The 20,639-nt window shown below is 42.3% G+C and overlaps 1 protein-coding gene across 5 annotated transcripts; it reads right to left on the bottom strand.

Moving 5' to 3' along the window:
• Positions 1 to 11,076: 11,076 nt before the first annotated feature.
• On the bottom strand, positions 11,077 to 18,825 carry LIG4 (DNA ligase 4). Of its 5 annotated transcripts, none has more exons than XM_055426668.2 (2): positions 18,682 to 18,825; positions 11,077 to 15,163 (listed from the first exon to the last, which is right to left on the bottom strand). In XM_055426668.2, the coding sequence occupies exon 2, from the start codon at positions 15,133 to 15,135 to the stop codon at positions 12,409 to 12,411; it is 2,727 nt and encodes a 908-aa protein (XP_055282643.2). In that variant the 5' UTR covers positions 15,136 to 15,163; positions 18,682 to 18,825; the 3' UTR covers positions 11,077 to 12,408. The 5 variants fall into 5 exon arrangements, with proteins under 5 accessions (XP_055282643.2, XP_055282644.2, XP_055282646.2 ...); XM_055426669.2 differs by lacking the exon at positions 18,682 to 18,825 and adding an exon at positions 18,592 to 18,641; XM_055426671.2 differs by lacking the exon at positions 18,682 to 18,825 and adding an exon at positions 18,521 to 18,542.
• Positions 18,826 to 20,639: the final 1,814 nt, after the last annotated feature.

Genomic DNA, 20,639 nt, shown 5'->3' with positions numbered 1-20,639 from the left:
AAGCATAAAAGACTCACAAAGCATGATTCATATCCTCAAGGAGCCAACTCAGAGTATGATATCAGATAAAAAGATTACAAGGCAGCAAATTATAAGGAATACCTCAAATTCTAGATTCCTGGGTGGTAGGGAGAAGGAGATTTATTATGCCGAAGGCACTAGGATAGATTGTCTGGCAGAAACGTCATGTGAGCTGTGACTTTACAGATGAGTAGGATTTGAAATTTGAGGAATGGGGCCCTCAGAGGACATTTCAGATGGAAGAGATGAGATATTCATAAACTTAAAAGGATGATGTGTAATAAGTCAGTTTGGTTGGAATTGGCTAAGCAGAGAGAGATAAGATTGAAAAATTATCAGTTTGGTAATCAGTTCAGTTCAGTTCAGTCGCTCAGTCGAGTCCGACTCTCCGCGACCCCATGAATCACAGCACGCCAGTCCTCCCTGTCCATCACCAACTCCCGGAGTACACTCAAACTCATGTCCACAGAGTAGGTGATGCCATCCAGCCATCTCATTCTCCATCGTCCCCTTCTCCTCCCGCCCCCAACCTTTCCCAGCATCAGAGTCTTTTCCAGTGAGTCAACTCGTCGCATGAGGTGGCCAAAGTATTGGAGTTTCAGCTTTAGCATCAGTCCCTCCAATGAACATCCAGGATTGATCTCCTTTAGAATGGACTGGTTGGATCTCCTTGCAGTATAAGGGACTCTCAAGAGTCTTCTCCAACACCACAGTTCAAAAGCATCGATTCTTCGGCGATCAGCTTTCTTCACAGTCCAACTCTCACATCCATACATGACCACGGGAAAAACCATTGCCTTGACTAGACGGACCTTGGTTGGCAAAGTAATGTCTCTGCTTTTTAATATACTATCAAGGTTGGTCATAACTTTCCTTCCAAGGAGCAAGCGTCTTTTAATTTCATGGCTGCAATCAGCATCTGCAGTGATTTTGGAGCCCAAAAAAACAAAGTCTGACACTGTTTCCACTGTTTTTCCATCTATTTCCCATGAAGTGATGGGACCAGATGCCATGATCTTTGTTTTCTGAATGTTGAGCTTCAAGCCAACCTTTTCACTCTCCTCTTTCACTTTCATCAAGAGGCCTTTGAGTTCCTCTTCACTTTCTGCCATAAGGGTGGTGTCATCTGCATATCTGAGGTGATTGATATTTCTCCCGGCAATCTTGATTCCAGCTTGTGCTTCTTCCAGCCCAGCGTTCCTCATGATGTACTCTGCATATAAGTTAAATAAGCAAGGTGACAATATACAACCTTGACGTACACCTTTTCCTATTTGGAACCAGTCGGTTGTTCCATGTCCAGTTCTGACTGTTGCTTCCTGACCTGCATACAGGTTTCTCAAGAGGCAGGTCAGGTGGTCTGGGATTCCCATCTCTTTCAGAATGTTCCACAGTTTATTGTGATCCACACAGTCAAAGGCTTTGGCATAGTCAATGAAGCAGAAATAGATGTTTTTCTGAAACTCTCTTGCTTTCTCCATGATCCAGCGGATGTTGGCAATTTGATCTCTGGTGCCTCTGCCTTTTCTAAAACCTGCTTGAACATCTGGGAGTTCACGGTTTACATACTGCTGAAGCCTGGCTTGGAGAATTTTGAGCATGACTTTACTAGCGTGTGAGATGAGTGCAATTGTGCGGTAGTTTGAACATTGTTTGGCATTGCCTTTCTTTGGGATTGGAATGAAGACTGACCTCTTCCAGTCCTGTGGCCACTGCTGAGTTTTCCAAATCTGCTGGCATATTGAGTGCAGCACTTTCACAGCATCATCTTTCAAGACTTGAAATAGCTCCACTGGAATTCCATCACCTCCACTAGCTTTGTTCGTAGTGATGCTTTCTAAGGCCCACTTGACTTCACATTCCAAGATGTCTGGCTCTAGGTCGGTGATCACATTATCGTGACTATCTTGGTCGTGAAGATCTTTTTTGTACAGTTCTTCTGTGTATTCCTGCCACCTCTTCTTAATATCTTCTGCTTCTGTTAGGTCCATACCATTTCTGTCCTTTATCACGCCCATCTTTGCATGAAATGTTCCCTTGGAATCTCTAATTTTCTTGAAGAGGTCTCTTGTTTTTCCTATTCTGTTGTTTTCCTCTATTTCTTTGCATTGATCACTGAGGAAGGCTTTCTTATCTCTCCTTGCTATTCTTTGGAACTCTGCATTTAGATGCTTATATCTTTCCTTTTCTCCTTTGCTTTTTGCCTCTCTTCTTTTTACAGCTATTTGTAAGGCCTCCTCAGACAGCCATTTCGCTCTTTTGCATTTCTTTTCCATGGGGATGGTCTTGGTCCCTGTCTCCTGTACAATGTCACGAACCTCCGTCCAGAGTTCATCAGGCACTCTATCAATCAGATCTAGTCCCTTAAATCTATTTCTCACTTCCACTGTATAATCATAAGGGATTTGATTGAGGTCATATCTGAATGGTCTAGTGGTTTTCCCTACTTTCTTCAATTTAAGTCTGAACTTTGCAATAAGGAGTTCATGATCTGAGCCACAGTCAGCTCCTGGTCTTGTTTTCGCTAACTGTATACAGCTTCTCCATCTTTGGTTGCAAAGAATATAATCAATCTGATTTCAGTGTTGATCATCTGGTGATGTCCATGTGTAGAGTCTTCTCCTGTGTTGTTGGAAGAGGGTGTTTGCTATGACCAGTGCATTCTCTTGACAAAACTCTATTAGCCTTTGCCCTGCTTCATTCCGTGCTCCAAGGCCAAATTTGCCAGTTACTCCAGGTGTTTCTTGACTTCCTACTTTTGCATTCCAGTCCCCTAGAATGAAAAGGACATCTTTTTTGGGTGTTAGTTCTAAAAGGTCTTGTAGGTCTTCATAGAACCGATTAACTTCGGCTTCTTCAGCATTACTGGTTGGGGCATAGGCCTGGATTACTGTAATATTGAATGGTTTGCCTTGGAAACGAACAGAAATCATCCTGTCATTTTTAAGATTGCATCCAAGTACTGCATTTCGGACTCTTTTGTTGACCATGATGGCTACTCCATTTCTTCTAAGGGATTCCTGCCCACAGTAGTAGATATAATGGTCATCCGAGTTAAATTCACCCATTCCAGTCCATTTTAATTCACTGATTCCTAGAATGTCGACGTTCACTCTTGCCATCTCCTGTTTGACCACTTCCAATTTGCCTTGATTCATGGACCTAACATTCCAGGTTCCTATGCAATATTGCTCTTTACAGCACCAGACCTTGTTTCTATCATTGGTCACATCCACAACTGGGTATTGGTTTTGCTTTTGCTCCATCCCTTTATTCCTTCTAGAGTTATTTCTCCACTGAGCTCCAGTAGCATACTGGGCACCTACCGACCTGGGGATTTCCTCATTCAGTATCCTATCATTTTGCCCTTTGTTACTGTTCATGGGGTTCTCAAGGCAAGTATACTGAAGTGGTTTGCCATTCCCTTCTCCAGGGGACCACATTCGGCTGTGGTCCATGTGATCAGATCAGCTAGTTTCCTGTGATTATGATTTCAGTTTGTCTGCCCTCTGGTGCCCCCTAGCAATACCTACCGTCTTATTTGGGTTTCTCTTACCTTGGTCGTGGAAAATCTCTTCACAGCCACTCCAGCATAGTGCAGCCGCTGTACCTTACCTTGGACGAGGGGTATCTCCTCAAGGCCGCCCCTCCTGACCTTGAAGGTAATCACTATTTGGTAATAGATAATTAGGCAGGTAATAAATGGGCTTCCCAGGTGGTTCAGTGGTAAAGAATCCACCCGCCAATACAGGAGATGCAGGTTCAACCCCTGGTCTGGGAAGATTCCCTAGAGAAGGGAATGCAGATCCACTCCAGTATTCTTGCTTGGGAAATCCCATGGACGGAGGAGCCTGGCGGGCTACCATCCACAGGGTCACAAGAGTCAGACATGCCTGCACAACTAAGCATGCATGCACAAGAAATGTACTACAGTCTGTCTGAATTTTTCCTACTACCAAGCAGAGGAATGCGAACGAGGAAGAATTTCTCCAGCGCTTCATGTGAACTAAGCGCTGGTGGGCACTTTGACACACATCACCGTCTTTAATCACTGAAGGGTCTCAGAGAGAGGAGAACAGGATGGGAAGAGCTATATTAGTTTCAACCGCTGAGTTTTCAACTGGAGACTCAGTTGGGAAAGCACCTGCTTCCCTGCGCTCATGGTTCGGTTTTTACAGCTATAGGATCCATCACAGCTTTTGTCCATGAAAGTCAGAAAGAACAGCGACAAAGAGGCCAGGGGGAGCCTGCTACTAAGATGGAGACTCCTACAATGCGGGTAGTTACGGAATACCGCCTCGTATTATTCTACTGATGAAGAAGCAAGTCACGGGTCCTGCCTTCCGTCAAGTTGCTGTTGTCACTGAGTTTCTAAATCCTATCCAACTCCTCTGTGACCCCATGGCCTGTAGCCCGCGAGGCGTCTCTGTCTATGGGATTTCGAGGATGGAAACACAAAGAGGCAAAGAGCACGGGGACCACTGTAAAGTCTGCCCACCACAGTCCATCCTCTGACCCAAAAGATTTACTTCCCTCCCCACGCAGAGCAATTTGCACCCTCCCAAGTTGTGCAAGAGTCTCATCCCATTATAACATCAGCAAAGTACAAAGCTCATTGTCTGCATCAGGATCAGGTGCGAATGAGGTCTCTGGCATAAAGCACTTCATCTATGGATGGACATAAGAGAAGACACAAATTATCTGCCCCCAGTACACCCAGCACACAGTGGTGGGAGCGGCCAGGCACGAGAGCTGGACGCACTGCCCTTCGGCAGGGAGGAGCCTCTGTCCACAGCAGTGTGAACAGAAGCCAGGCTTGGAGTTTCTGGATTTGCTTCCAAAGCTTGGGAATGATTCTCTGTGGCTCTTGGCTCCACTCTCTGGGCTCGTGGTCCTGCCCTCTGACTCATCCTTTTTTCATGAAAGAAGGCATATGTTTGCAGTTGAGCAGTCTTCTGAGACCGCGTCCTGCCAGCAGAACTTGGGTGTTTTCCCCCGGTCTCTTTCCATTTTATACTCTCTCTGTCCCTTCCAGGCTAAACTGGCAGTGTGTCTGCTGAGATGATTTTTTCAGGAACCCTATGGATCTCCCGAGGGGGGTTCACTCCTCTGGACAAAAGTCACACAACAGGGCAAGATGAGACCTTCTGTCCTTTGGCTTCCTTCTGAGATGAATCAGAGACAAACAGACATCAAACCTACTCTGGGTCTTGGGTATATTAACAGGATAGTTGAGAGGATCTGACAGAAGGTCTTGAAAGAACCAGTTGGTGCACATCTGATCTTTACATATTTCTGAGGTCTGAGCAAAGTTTCTGCAGTCAGACCTTCAGATTTTACTGTGTGTGATACTTTTGAAGCAATGTCTTCATTTCAATAGCTTTGCTATCTGGAGGCTGAGAATTTTCAAAATCATCTAACTACCTTTTCTTTCACAGGCAGAAAAAGCTTTTTGTTTGAATCCTTTTGCATTTTCCTTTAAGCAGCAAGAAACCAGCGGGCACCTTGGGTACTTGGCTTGTGAATTTCCTTGACTATGTAACCAAGGCTGTCACCTACACACTTTTCACATAACGTCAGGAGTGAAAGTGTTAGTCAATCAGTTCAGTCGCTCAGTACTGTCCGACTCTGCAACCCCATGAACCACAGCACGCCAGGCCTCCCTGTTCACCAACTCCTGGAGTTTATCCAAACTCATGTCCATTGAGTCGGTGATGCCATCCAATCATCTCATCCTCTGTCGTTCCCTTCTCCTCCTGCCTTCAATCTTTCTCAGCATCAGGGTTTTTCCAATGAGTTAGTTCTTTGAATCAGGTGGCCAAGGAGTTTCAGCTTCAGGGTCAGTCCTTCCAAAAAATATTCAGAACTGATTTCCTTTAGGATAGACTGCTTAGATCTCCTTACAGTCCAAAGGACTCTCATGAGTCTTCTCCAACACCACAGTTCAAAACCATCAATTCTTCTATGCTCACCTTTCTTTATAGTCCAACTCTCACATCCATACATGACTACTGGAAAAACCACAGCTTTGACTAGATGGACCTTTATTGGCAAAGAAATGTCTCTGCTTTTTAATATGCTGTCTAGGTTGGTCACAGCTTTTCTTCCAAGCAGTGTCTTTTAATTTCATGGCTGCAGTCACCATCTGCAGTGATTTTGGAGCACCGAAAAATAAAGTAACTATTTCCACTGTTTCTCCATCTATTTGCCATGCAGTGATGGGACCGGATACCATGATCTCAGTTTTCTGAATGTTGAGTTTTAAGTCAGCTTTTTCACTCTCCTCTTTCACTTTCATCAAGAGGCTCTTTAGTTCTTCTTTGCTTTCTGCCATAAGGGTGTTATCATCTGCATATCTGAGGTTATTGATATTTCTCCCAGCAATCTTGGTTCCAGCTTGTGCTGCATCCAGCCCAGAATTTCTTATGATATACTCTGCATATAAGTTAAATAAGCAGGGTGACAATATACAGCCTTGACGTACTCCTTTCCCTATTTGGAACCAGTATGTTGTTCCATGTCCAGTTCTAACTGTCACTTCTTGACCTGCAAACAGATTTCTCAGGAGACAGGTAAGGTGGTCTGGTATTCCCATCTCTTTCAGAATTTTCCACAGTTAGTTGTGATCCATACAGTCAAAGGCTTTGGCATAGTCAATAAAGCAGATGTTTTTCTGGAACTCTCTTGCTTTTTTGATGACCGAACGGATGTTGGCAATACCATTTCTGTCCTTTATTGAGCCTATCTTTGCATGAGATGTTCCCTTGGTATCTCTTAATTTTCTTGAAGAGATCTCTAGTCTTTCCCATTTATTGTTTTCCTCTATTTCTTTGCATTGATCACTGAGGAAGGCTTTCTTCTCTCTCCTTGCTGTTTTTTGGAACTCTGCATTCAGATGCTTATATCTTTCCTTTTCTCCTTTGCTTTTTGCTTCTCTTTTCACGGCTACTTAGATTACATAAAAATTAGGGAATGCAGAGTGTTGAGTGGTATTTTTGCTCTTAAGTATTATGATACATTTTGTAAGAACTTGAAGGCCTGTATTATCCTTAGAATTCAATTTACTTTGATTTCTTGAAAGGGCACACCTTCAAGTCGGCAGTAGCTGCCTGATTCCTTAATGAACAAGTAGAAGCGTCTAAGGAACAATAGTGCCATTCAGTTAAGACAATCAGGAGCTTTGGCGATTTTCCAGTCATCAATGGAAAGTGATTAACAGGGACTTCCCTGGTGGTCCAGTGGCTAGGACTCTGCACTTCTGCTGCAGGGGGCATGGGTTCGATCCCTTGTTGGGAGACTGGGGGAACCAAGATCCCACAAGGTGCATGGCAGAACTAAAACAAAGAAAAGAACAATCAAAGCACTGATTACCAAAGTCTTAGGCGCCGACACTCTTGGGAACCGTGAGTGTCCACCCATCTGCCTCATCCCGTGACAGGAAGCACACTGACTCTCACAAAACAACGCCTGCTCTTATTTGAGCGATAAGCCTGGGCCAGACTAACGTTGGTCTTCCCTGTGGTTCAGCTGGTAAAGAATCCGCCCACAGTGAGACAGACCTTGTTTCCATCCCTGGGCTGGGAAGATCCCCTGCCGAAGGGAAAGGCTACCCACTCCAGTATTCTGGCCTGGAGAATTCTGTGGACTGTCTATAGTCCATGGGGTCGCAGAATCGGACACGACTGAGTGACCTTCACTTTCACTTTGAGAGTGATGTGAATGCTTTGTGTCTTCAGTCCCAATACTTCTTAGTTGTCCATTTTTGGGTGAGATGAACTTCCCTGAATGTTTGGAAGAACATGTAGTCGAGTAACTTCTAATTTCACAGAACTCTCACTGCTCTTTTCCAGAACGTAGTGACTTGCCTCCTGAAAATGCTATTTCATTCCCCACTTTCATTTAGACCTTGGATTTCTTTTCTATTATTCCTAGCTTGCTCTTTTTTGTAAAAACCCAACCCCAGTAGTTTATCTCCAGTCCTGGAAGGACTGATGGTGGCTCAGTCTTGAGAATTGGTCTAGACTGTGCCTTTGGGTTCAGCTGGGGCTCCTTTTCCTCTCCTGCTACTGTGTTGGACAAAACCCCTCCCAGGTTCAGGGCTCTGTCTGGTCCTCTGTGCTTTTCAATTAACATCTGCTGATTATCTGTGTAGTTCCTGGCTTTCTCAGGGCCCTGGGAGGCCCATGCAATCTTTCTTTTTCATTCAAATATTAATCCCACGTGAGACTTGTAGTTCACCAGTTTACCCTCACTTCTTGCATATTTAGATTTTTGGGGATACCTCATTACCTGGTCCTGTCATAAATGCTGTCCTTGGGTGTTTTGTTATTATCTAGCTGTTCTGTTTGGTTTTTATGTGCTAACTTGTGAGAGATGCAAAAACTATTGTTAGTACCATCATCATCCCCAAATTTCCAAAACTACTGGCTTTTTTAAAGCATTCACGTTTAAGAAGTCTTTTTACTTATTTTTACTTCCTTGACCAAGAATGCAGTAGAATTTCTATACCAACTTTTTATTGCTCTTTAATCGATTAATGGAGTTACACGACCTAATACATTAATATTGGCTCATCCTCATATTCATGGGCTTCCCTGGTGGCTCAGTAAGTAAAGAATCCACCTGCAACGCAGGAGACCTGGGTTTGATTCCTGGGTTGGGAAGATTCCCCTGGAGGAGGGCGTGGCAACTCTCCAGTGTTCTTGGCTGGAGAACTCCCTCATGGAGGAGGGTTTCTCCAGAGAAGCCTGGCAGGCTACAGTCCACCACGGGGTCACGGAGTCGGACAGGACTGAGACATACAGCACAAAACAGCACATATTCGTGGGAACTGCATACTACTTGGAAATATTTTACTGCTCTTCTTTTTGCAATGTTTACTTTCTAAAAGAAGTGTTATTAAACCATTTTGTCTGTATGTAACTATACAGTCAACTACGTTTTTAGTATTTAGTAACTATCTAAATAAGATTTACAGAGTAGAATGTATAAATTTTAAGTTTAGAAGCTTTGGCGGATGTGTATGTCCATGTAACTGCACCGCAATCAAAATATATCATCTTTCCATCACTCTAGAAAGCTCCCTTTGCTCACTTCCAGTCAATCTCCCTACTTGGGAGGATTCTGTCTGTACAAACTCAGGAAATGCAGAACCAACAGGCTATCTCAAGTCACTGGACATTATTAGTGATGGTGATTCAGTGGTTTTGACCAGGGAATATGAAATGACTTGCATGTTTAAAAGTAAAAATTCTGTTTGGAAGAAGATATTGTAGTGGTGTGTACAAGGAAAAAGGCCAATTAAGAGGTCATTCTTTTTTTTTTAATTTTTATTTAATAAATGGTACAAAGCACAAGAGGTCATTCTTAAGTCCAGTAGGTCAAACGGTAGACTACGGTAATCATTAAGCAGTGAAAGGTGTAGACTACGGTTACTCTAAGTAGTTAAGGGGAGAGGTGTAGACCATGGTCACCCTAAGTGGTGAATCTGTTTGGAGGCTGGATCCAACAAGATATGCTACACACTGAAACGATGAGAGCAGATGGAGTCGGGGTGAAGCTACTCGAGCAGCCTGGTGAGTAGAGGCACAATTAAGCGAAGTGGGAACTGTGTGGATGAGGTCTAGTTTGCTTCTTTTATAAAACAGAATCAGACCCACCGCCTTGGAGAGTGAATTTAAGATCGCCACGGGGAAGAGTTAAGCTGAGGGACAGACTGGGAGTTTGGGATGCACACACTTGGACATGTACACACTGCTTTACTTGAAATAGATAACCAACAGAGATCTGCTGTATAGCACAGGAAATTCTGCCCAATACTCTATAATAGCCTAAATGGGCAAAGAATCTGAAAAAGCATGGATAAATATATGTGTACAACTGACTCACTTTGCTGTACACCCGAAACTGACACAACATTGTTAATCAGCTATGCTTCAATATAGATTTTTTTTTAAAAGATGTTTGAGAAATCAAGAAGTCTACTATGAAATATCATTAGATGAAATTATGTGATCTAAGGTTGCTTCAAGATAATTCAGAGGTCTATAAATATGAAAAAGACTGATAATTGATAATTGTTGAGAATGGCTGATATGCACATACAGGTTCATTATGTCAGCCTCCTTATTACACTTACCATTTTCTTCTATAATAAAAAAAAGAACAGTTATGGTTGGACAGGTTGAGAGGGCCACACGACTTCATGTGATGCTATGTAAATGGCCAGATACATGAACTCAAGTTAAGCAAAGAAACTGGGACTAAAGAAATGTGGGAGTCATTAGCGCATTTAAAGCCACTGGGCAGGATTCGAACACCTGTGGACTGAAAAGAGTGAGAACAGGTCTAGAAACTGAACTCTCCAGCATTTAAAGATGAGGAGATTCTAGAAAGGCATTCTTGCCAGAATTTCACAATGTGTCTCAAATCACTGAAAAATACATAACTTGGAATCAGCAATTCCATTCCTAATAATGTAAACAATTTACTGCAATGCCTGCTAGGAAAGAAGTACAGGTGACATGATGAAGTAACCTGGAAACCAGTGAGGGCCAGGCAGGCGCAGCTCATCACAGACCAGTCAGCGGAACTGGCACAGCTGAGTGACCGCAAATACCGTAAACATTCTCACCATTTACTGAGAAAAGCTAATCATATAAAGCATGATAGCTTATTTTATACTTATTGACACTGAAAATATGTATTTTGTACTTTCCTTATCATCAGTAACCTAAAAGAGTAGAGGTTATTATCTTTGGTGGTAAAACTGTGCACTTTTCTCTTCACTACACATATTTGGCAATTTTTCTCAATAGACATTGTGTAAAACTATACAAATTTAAAATTTTTAATAAAGCTCATTTAGCAGTATGAAACACAAAGGATCTTCAACAGGAACCGACTTAAATCAGTCAAAATGACATTGATGCCTTAACGTCTACTTGACTGAGATAACAATTATGAATTTTTAAAAATAAACATAAGAAATTATTTTAATAGCATATTAAATATTTTATTTAAATTAAGAAATACAACAAAATAACATACATTTGTTCCTGTTTGAATAAAATAACTACTTACAGTTTCTCAAGTACCAAATTCCAAGTATTTAACTGTTGTCATGAATCACATTTTTCAAAATATATAGGCTGCATCCCAAATTCTGGTATATTTTGGTTTTACATATTTGGTATATAAATCCAGATGTAATATATTTATATTTACACATACTACACACTTTGCTTCTCTGTAGAGAAAGTTACAACACACATACCATTTGATACCTTTTCAATGGGCCATACGTAGGAAAACCGCTCTGCCAAATACTATTCATACTGAGGTACAAATTCATATAAAAATATTTTCTTTAAAATATGCTCTATTTTAGAAAAAAAAATTAAGTGTAGGCCAAGTACGTTTAAAATTGCAAGAGATTTAAAAAATCAAACTGATCTGACTTTAAGTTTTTAGACCATTACTCAATCTCCCCTGATTTAGCTAATAACATCATTAACAAGGTGCTTTTAAGGTGGTGCAATGGTAAAGAATCTGCCTGCCAATGCAGGGGATGCAGGAGACATGGGTTCAATCTCTGGGTTGGGAAGACTCCTTGGAGGAAATTGCAACCCACTCCAATATTCTTGCCTGGAAAATACCACGGTCAGAGAAGTCTGGCAGGCTACAGTCCATGGGATTGTTAAGACTCAAACATGACTGAGCACACACACTCACCCTGATCATTAACAAGGTATTTTATTCACGAGCCTGACCTTAACCGTAAAAAGTAAATTTGTTCACATTTCACATTTAAAAGTGGACTGTTAGCCTTCAACTTAAAAAGACATATTTACAAATCCAAATGTGCCAATTAATATTTCTCTTGCAATGCTTTTATTAGACAAAAGCCATTATTAAAAATTTTATTCAACTTCAGAAAATCCTGTTTAGGTCACTACTTTTAATGAGTCTAAAAGCTTCTAAATTTATTTTATTTATATGAGTCAAAATTTTATATTTGTATAAGGAGATTGTAATGTTAAACTTTTTATTTCATCTTGGTCATAAAAATAATGAAATACTTACTATACTGCTAAAATATTTTCTTTCTTGACATTGGGCCACTGGGTGTCTTTTCACCACTTGTATTTCTTGTTAAATAATCCACTTTTCTCTTTTAAGTGTTTTCCTCATATAAATATCTTTTTTATTAAAAGCTCTATAAAGATACAAAAAAAATAAAGTTATGATGACTGTCTGTATCTAGTAATACTCTTTAAGTACAGATTTTTAAAAGATGAAAATAAAACATAGTTTGACATTTTATCATGATAATCTGTTGCAATGAGTCAGTCAGATCTCAGGCTTGCCTCACTAGGAAAGCTAGCTTCAAACCAAATACCGAATTTCCTCCTGTAATTCACACTTGTCTATTGAAACAGTGACCCAACGTTCTTGTAAGATTTTAAATTTCCTTTTAAGAGTCCTTCGAATAGCTTTTAAGTCTGCAACCCGACTCTGATCCTCCCCAACAATCACGTGAGACACTCCCTCAGCTAAATAGGAAACTACTTGCGCTCCATGAAATCGAAGCTCCAAGGCTGTGATGGCTAACCTAGCTCCCTTGATTCTGGTACTTAAGTCATTGATGACAGCGTACACGTCCAAATAAATAGTGTGGTGTCTAAACATGCTAAGAGGTGCGCTGGCCCAGGAATACCTGTGTTCCAAATCAGCAATCACAGGACTCATTTCCCCAGGAGTCTGCTCACCAGCGTTTTTAATTCCCGAAAACACTTCCTTCAGTTGGTGCAAATCTGTGTCGACAAAGTAACTATCCCCATATTGGTCGTATTCCTGGGCAAAGTGCTGCTTTGTCGACGGGCACATGTGGATCATGAAGCGGGGTTGCCAGGGCACACAGCTTCTGGTCCTAAAACACTCTAGCAGCCACTCTGGCTTGACGACATCATGCTTATCTGAAGAGATGATATTCTTCACTCGAATGTTCTCAGACCCTGCGATCACACAGTACGTGTCTGGGCCTGGGTTCTGTACTATGTAACCACCCAATTCGGCGATTCTGTTCTCCAGGTCAGGCTTGGGGTGGCTGCTGGTTCCACTCATGACACAAAACTCCACGTCTTCAAACACAGTAGAAACCCTGTTTATGTTAGAAAGGTTGGGAGCTTTTAGGTGCTCGATAATTCCAATGACTTTCTTCATCTTTGGGGCAGCTTTCCGCTTTTTTTCTTGTGGTTCGTCATCGCCACCCATGTAAAGGTGTTTGGACGCGAGCTTTCCACAGGCTTTCCCTCGAAGTTGCTCTAAGTCCTGCAGGGATGTACATTCGTACCATTCCTTGTCTTCTCTTATCTTCTCAATCCGTGGAAAACGCAACGTGCAGCCGGTTTTATACATGTCACTGGGGACGATCTCTGTGGCCTTAACCTGAACAATGACTGAATTGCAAGGCTCGATGTAGACCTCTGGCTTCTCTGTTCCACAGAGAATGTTGCTTGGTGGGGCTTTCCTATGAAAAGGTTTCCAGTGTTTGGCCAACTTCAAACCCAGGTCGTACAGTTCTTTCATGGTGTAACCCGAGCCAACGCGACACAGAGTATGAAACACTGAGGGTTTTTCACCAGAAGGGGGATTCTCTGCCACAGCGCACAAAAAATGAGACATCATCCCACCCCGGGCACCCTTCCCCCAGTAGCCCCCGATGATTAAGATGTCCAGCTCATCCATCAGTCCACTGACATACTCTGGTTTAATTTTTAACCACCCTTCACCTCTTTTATCTGGCTTGTAAATGGACAGCGGGTGTTTCACCATGATCCCCTCTTCTCTTTTATCTATCGCTTCATTCAAAGCATCAATTACTTCTCTCTTAGTATGAGCCTGTGTTTTCTGCACTATTTCTATTCTACCTGGTACAGGTGTGAAAATACTATTAAGAATTTCATACCTCTTTCTCAGGGCCTCATGTCCTAGCTTTTTATCATTAACCATCAACACATCAAAAACACAGTAACAAGTCTGCAGTTCAGAATCCTCCACCATTCTTTTAATATCAAACTTATTCCCCTTTTGCATAAAAGTCTGTGTGTTAGGGTTGAAGGCCATCATCTCACCGTCGAGGATACAGTTCAGCACATCTATTTTGAATGCGTTATGAATGAACGGTGTGAGGGACCCTTCCTGTGGGGAAGCACCAAACTGGTCCTCATAGTTATACCCATTGCGAGAGAAGTACCGGTACACATCCCCATTCCTGTGCAACTGCATCCGCTCGCCGTCCAGCTTGGTTTCGATGTAGAAACTCTGGTGTTTCATGTCCTTCTCAATTCGCTCAATATCTGCTATAGCGGCCAGCATGGGTTTAAAGGCAGAGAATAAGGTGATGGAAATGTCACTGAGACCCACTGAAGGATCGTGCAGTTGCCTACAGACCTTCTCCAGATCTGTGGTGACATTATGCAACTCAGCAGCATCACTGTGAAAAACAGAAAATACAGTTTGCTGACTAAAGCCAAGCTTTAGGTCCTTAACAATCATCCGAATCAGCCACTTTTGTTCAAGCGCTGAACTCTGAGTTATAAGCTGAAGAACACTCTTCTTCATCAGGTCTTTCCTTCTGGCAGAATTATTGCTGGCAATGGAGTCTAAAATGTCATTTACTTGCTGAATGCTTAGGCTTCCTTTCTGTAGACACCTGGGTTTCAATACAAAGTATGCAATCATCGCAAAGTCTCCAGCATCTCCACGGGTTCCAGTCGGTGTTCTGTAGTTCAAAAGTTTAAGGGCATCTTTTCCATCTCGAGGCAAGTTAAGCAATTCAATATAAAGCTTAGCCAGCATAGTTTCTTTGATTCCATAGGCCATTCTCTCTCTTTCCAGCTGAGGAAGAATAAGTCTCATGGCTGGATAAAAAGAATCTGTGACATCTTTTTGGTTCTTATGAAGGGCATCATGAAATTTCCTCCAAGAATCTAAAAATGCTTTGAAGTGTCTGATTTTCTCTGCACGCCCTTTACTTTTCTGTATTCGTTCTAAAGTCGAACATAAATCTGCAAAAGGAACGTGAGATGCAACAGTCTGTGAGGCAGCCATAGAAGCAATGGTGAATCTTCTGGTTTATCTGGTAAAGCAAAAAGAGAGTAACTTTAAAAGATAAAATTCAACTAAATATTTAATATAAGACCTTATAGAGAGTCTGTGGTTTATAATCAATGTCCAGTAACATTCATTAAATGAAAACAGATCAATGGTACAAATGACGTCTCTTTGCAACCTCTACACTGAATGATAATCAACTATTTTGCTTCAATCCCAGTTCATTTCTGGCTCCTGAGGTCTTTTCTTGTATTTCTCTTCTTTTTCTTTCAGACCACTATCACATAGCATAGAAACAAACCTTTTTTCTTTATTTACAAACAATTTTTCACATTTTATCTTATTTTTTTATTATGGTTGATTTACAATGTTGTGTACATTACTGCTGTAGAGCAAAGTGATTCAATTATACATATATATGTGTGTAATTTTTTCCTATTTTTTAAATTATGACTTATCACAGGATATTGAATATAGTTCCTTGTGCTGTACAGGAGGACCTTGTTGTCTATCCATTATATGTAGGAAAAAACCTTAAAATCATGTTTTTACCAAATCACTGGTTCACTGAATTGAAATTCGGCCGAACTGAACTTGTGCATAGATAATCCAGACCCCGTCTCCTCCAAATAAGCACCCTCTCCCTCCTGACAAAGTCTATGACTGTTCACTTCACTTCTTCACTGCTCTGACAAGTCACTCTGGCAGCCAAAGCCTGAATCAAAATACTCTCCCCATAAAATTCTCACTTTACCTATCTCTCAACTCTAGCATCACAGTTCGCACAGTTTCACAAATTTGAATTCATCAGCACAGCTTTTTGACTCATATTCTCATGGCAGTAATCCTCAAACCACCTGCTGACTACATATGGGCTAGACACTGTGCTACGGGCAAATACAGTATGCTTCCGCCTTGGATGCACATTCTGTAATGAAAAGAGGATGTTATGGGAATGATTATAAAGTGCTAATTGCTTTAATAAAAATATAATAAAAGTAAAATGAAATAAGACAGAGCTCCCCACTGAAGAATCTTCTAAAGTCACTGAGGAAAAAATGCGGACCTTGCTGAACTAGGATCCAGAATATTTGCTAAAGTGTTTACCACAAGCATAAAATTACTTTGAAGCTTTAAATATTCGTGCATGTTCTATTAAAATCTATAACAGAACTATTTTAATATGGTTTAAACTATGTAACACTAAAATATACTAACTTTTGCCAAAAAAGACCTAAGTAAAATGTGTACTCTAAGAATCTGAAGAATGCCTTATCTTGTAGTTTCAGACACCTCTTGGCAAGTTCTCAAGTAGCCCAGAGAGCAGGGAGCCAGAGTTGCTTCCAGGAGTGGGGAGATCTCCTGTGGTACAGAGTCCAGGAGATTCCCCACCCTAGAAAACAAAAGGGAATTGCACAATGTCGGCACAAGGCCACCTAACCTAGCAGCTGGCACAAGGAGTCAATCACCATACCACATTTACTAAACTATCAGTCTCTGGAGGTTAGAAATTGCTGTAATTTGTACCACATAAACTGGCACAGAGGAGTTGATCGGTTTGTTGAATGAATTATTGAACCGTGGAGCTGAGCTCCTGGAAAAGCACGCCAGGGAAAGCCAGGGGCTGATCACACACCCACACAAACACACAAGTGGTGGGGTATTTGGTTAAAATATTCAGCAGTCACGACCACTTTGGGGAAGGTGAACGACATCCATTTGGGGGCCTATCTGGGAAAACAGCCTCCCTTCTCAGTCAAATTCCTGGCAAAGAAAACCCAACTTTTACCCAGTCAGTCAGGCCAGGAAAAGACCACAACGCTCTTTTATCTTTGAATACGGGAGCTGGCTTCCCCTTGCCGTCTCATTTGTATAACTGACTGCTCTACTGTTTAGATCTGTTCACTGCCTCATCTCTTCAAGACCTGCTCCTCGACCCAGCACATTATGACACACAATGCCCTGTTTACAACTCACATACAATATGTAAAAAATGAAGTATGTTGAGAAACACTTCTTTGAATGCTCAAGTCTGGTGTACAGTTTCTGATCCATCTGTAGATTCTACTATGAATTCAAACTCAGTTTCCCTGAGAAAGTCCCAGGCAAGGACTCAAATTACAGAAGCGGTGAGAACCACATAATGACGTAGAGCTATACATGCGTTCTAAGGCTGTCACATAGATAACAAAGATTCCAAAATTAGTATAAAATGAATACACTTCGAAAATTTTTACCTATGAAAACTGTACAAGAAGTCAAATATTAGTATTTTCACTGCTTTTTTACACACTCTTATTTTTTGGAATCTGAGCATTTTAGCTGATGTTTTTGATTTGTGAAAAAGCAAAACAAACAAGTTTGTGCTTAGGGCTCAGAAGTCCAATAAATCCAAGTTTAAGTGTGAAGTGTAACACTTATTAGCTGTGTGATATGATGCTCTGTTTAATTTCTCTACTATTTAACTTCTCTAACTTCTCTAAGCTTCCTTAAGTGTGCATGAGATTGATAACTACATATAAATTAGGATGACATCTGACAATTTACATAAGATGATTAACGTAGTACATGACATTTAATAAGCCCCTGATCTATTTCAGTACTATAATACTTGTTGGCTCAAAGAAAAAAAAAGAAAACACAAAAAACCACTGAAACATAAATATTACAAAGTACCAAGCAAAGCTCTTTAAGAGAATGAATACAAGAATCAGTATTAATGACTCATCATCCATTCAACTGCTGCCTAGATCGCCGCCCTGAAGTGAAAACAAAACAAACCAGCGAGGTTTTATTCCGTGAATATGGGAGAGGAGTCAACGATATTTTATCGGAGAGAAAGTGACTATACAACTCTCGACAAGAGAAAAGGGATTACACTTTCCACAACACTTTGTGATATTCTGGAAGAATCTCAGGAGAAAGAAATTAGTCGTGAGAAAAAAACCAGGGTAAGAAGAGAAACAAGCACTCCCTCCAAGGCTACACTCGCTCACATCCCTCAGGCCAGACTCCTACGCAGAACCACCGAAGGACCCACCCTACTCCCATCACCTGCGTCCGAGGGTCCCCAGGTGGCAGGGTGGGCGCCAGAATCTTGGCAATCAAGTAGCCAACACGGTTCTTGAGAGACTCAGAGGCACCACACTCCCTCGCCCCACGTCCCAAGGGTGGGGTCCCGAGCAAGCACCCTGAAGCCGACACGGGGCTTCTAACTCAGCGCGTCGCCAGGGCATCGACGCCCCCTCACCTGGGGACGCCGGGGGATGAACCGAAGGACCAAGGAGAAACCTGAACTCTTACGACCACGGCGTCTGCTGGACTGAGAAGACGAGACACGGACCCCGCCTCCTCGGCAACGCTTGCCCAGCCTTCGCCTCACCTCTGGGCCCTCCCCGGAATCCGAGGTCCCTCCCCCGCCGCCGCCGCCGCCGCACGAGCCTCCCGCCTGACCTGAAAGCACAGGCGCCGCCACCAAACCGGAAGCAGGAGTGCGGCCCGCCGCTTCCGGCAGCTGCTCCCTGCGCAGGCGCAGTCGCTTACCTGCGGACGGGGCGGCCCCGACTTAATGGAGATGTTGTGCGCAAGCGCCGTCTGCACCTGCGGGGTCCAGAGGCGGTGATGTCAGGGAGACGATGTGCGCAGGCGCAGTATCCTTCCGGCGGGGTCTTGAGAGGACTGCCCGTCTGGCTGCGCTGCGGAGGACCCTAGGCAGCCGGGGTTACAGTGTGGTTGCAAACACATATCCGGTAGGCCTCAGCAGCAGATCCTATTTGCAAACGATTGACCCGCGAGAGTGGATTTCGTCGCGAAGTAAGACCGCGAAATACTTTGTCCACTGGCTCGTTATTGGCACTTTGAGCCTGTGCCTCTCTTTAGGCTGCTCTTGGCAGGTGACAACCTCTCGAGTTCTGCTCCCTATGTGTAAAGAGTGGTACCAACACTCATTTCCGTGCTTGAGAAACAGCCCGGGGGGAAGAGGGCGTCTTCCCCAAACGTCTGCTGTTTCATTTAGGTGGAAAAATATGCTTTTGCAAAATTGTCTAAGCCTGTGCTTTCCTATGTGTTTTTCATGATGGTGCAACTGTGATGAGTTCTCGTCTAATTCATAAGAATAAAAAATGTATCTTTCATAATATAAATAGTTGCATACTCGGAAACAACTGTGTAGTTCTAGTTTATATTCAAGGATTCAAAATAAAATCATGCCACAAATCTTTATTGAGCAGCTACTATGATATTGTAATTGTACTACATATGCAAAATTGAGAAATGGAAACAAACCGAATCCTTATGTTCTAGGAGTTGTAGATTTCTACCAGTATGTTCTTATGGTTTGTCCTCTTCCACCATGGAGAACTGAGAATTTATTCATAAAAGTGTAGGAGGAAACAACTTTTAGAATTAGACACTTCATTTTAGCATAAAATACTATTGCTTTAAAATGAAATTTTGCTGCAACAGGCTTGAAGAATACCATCTTGAAGCCGTTAAATGCCCTTAGCAGTTGTCTAAAGTACAAAAGCCTCTTTTTACAAACTAACACACATTTAATTCACAGTACTAATATGTAGTAAAGCTAGACTGAAGTCTAGCTCCTTCTAGCCCAACAGTTAATTTCCTTATATGTCTGCTGCTGCTGCTAAGTCACTTCAGTCGTGTCCGACTCTGTGTGACCCCATAGATGGAAGCCCACCAGGCTCCCCCGTCCCTGGGATTCTCCAGGCAAGAACACTGGAGTGGGTTGCCATTTCCTTCTCCAGTGTGTGAAAGTGAAAAGTGAAAGTGAAGTCGCTCAGTCGTGTCCGACCCTTAGCGACCCCAGGGACTGCAGCCTACCAGGCTCCTCCATCCATGGGATTTTCTAGACAAGAGTACTGGAGTGGCTTGCCATTGCCTTCTCCACCTTATATGTCTAATTCACCTATATTGACTATTTCTCTGAAGTCACATAGTACTGTTTTGTGGGTAATTCTCCCACCTACTAGTCAACTCATCCATGTACTTGGGAGGAATATCCAAAGTGTTAAGTCAGAGGATGCCCTACATGCCCATCTTCCGCAAAGGCATTCGTGTACATATTCGTACCTTGTTCAGCATCTACTGACCTTCTGTAATGTTGGGGACTGTGATCTGTACTAGTGACGTAACAGGGGACCCACGAATCACGAAACCAAACTCTCAAGTTGATTCAAATCCCACTCTCCAATTTACCATGTTATTGTAGCCTTTCTAATGCTTGGTTCAAAGAGAATCAACAGTTTTTCATTAAGTATCTGCTAGAGCTGAGAGTTGCTTTGAATGTTAGTTTATTTTCGTAAGCGGTCGTCTGCCTTGGTGGATGGTGCTTATCAGGTAATAACAGGAATTATTATCAAGAGCTCTGTGAGCTGGAGCTCTGAATCTGGTAGCGATTTCACGTTTTAAGACATTATGACATATCCTCTGTAGATATAAAACAGAGTCCAGAGAATAGGGACTGACAGGAGACAGACACCTAT

The sequence above is a fragment of the Moschus berezovskii genome, chromosome 13 (genome assembly GCF_049115385.1).
Source record: "Moschus berezovskii isolate FMDL1 chromosome 13, NW_MosBer_1.0, whole genome shotgun sequence".
NCBI lineage: Eukaryota > Metazoa > Chordata > Mammalia > Artiodactyla > Moschidae > Moschus > Moschus berezovskii.
This window is presented reverse-complemented; position numbering and strand designations above follow the sequence as displayed.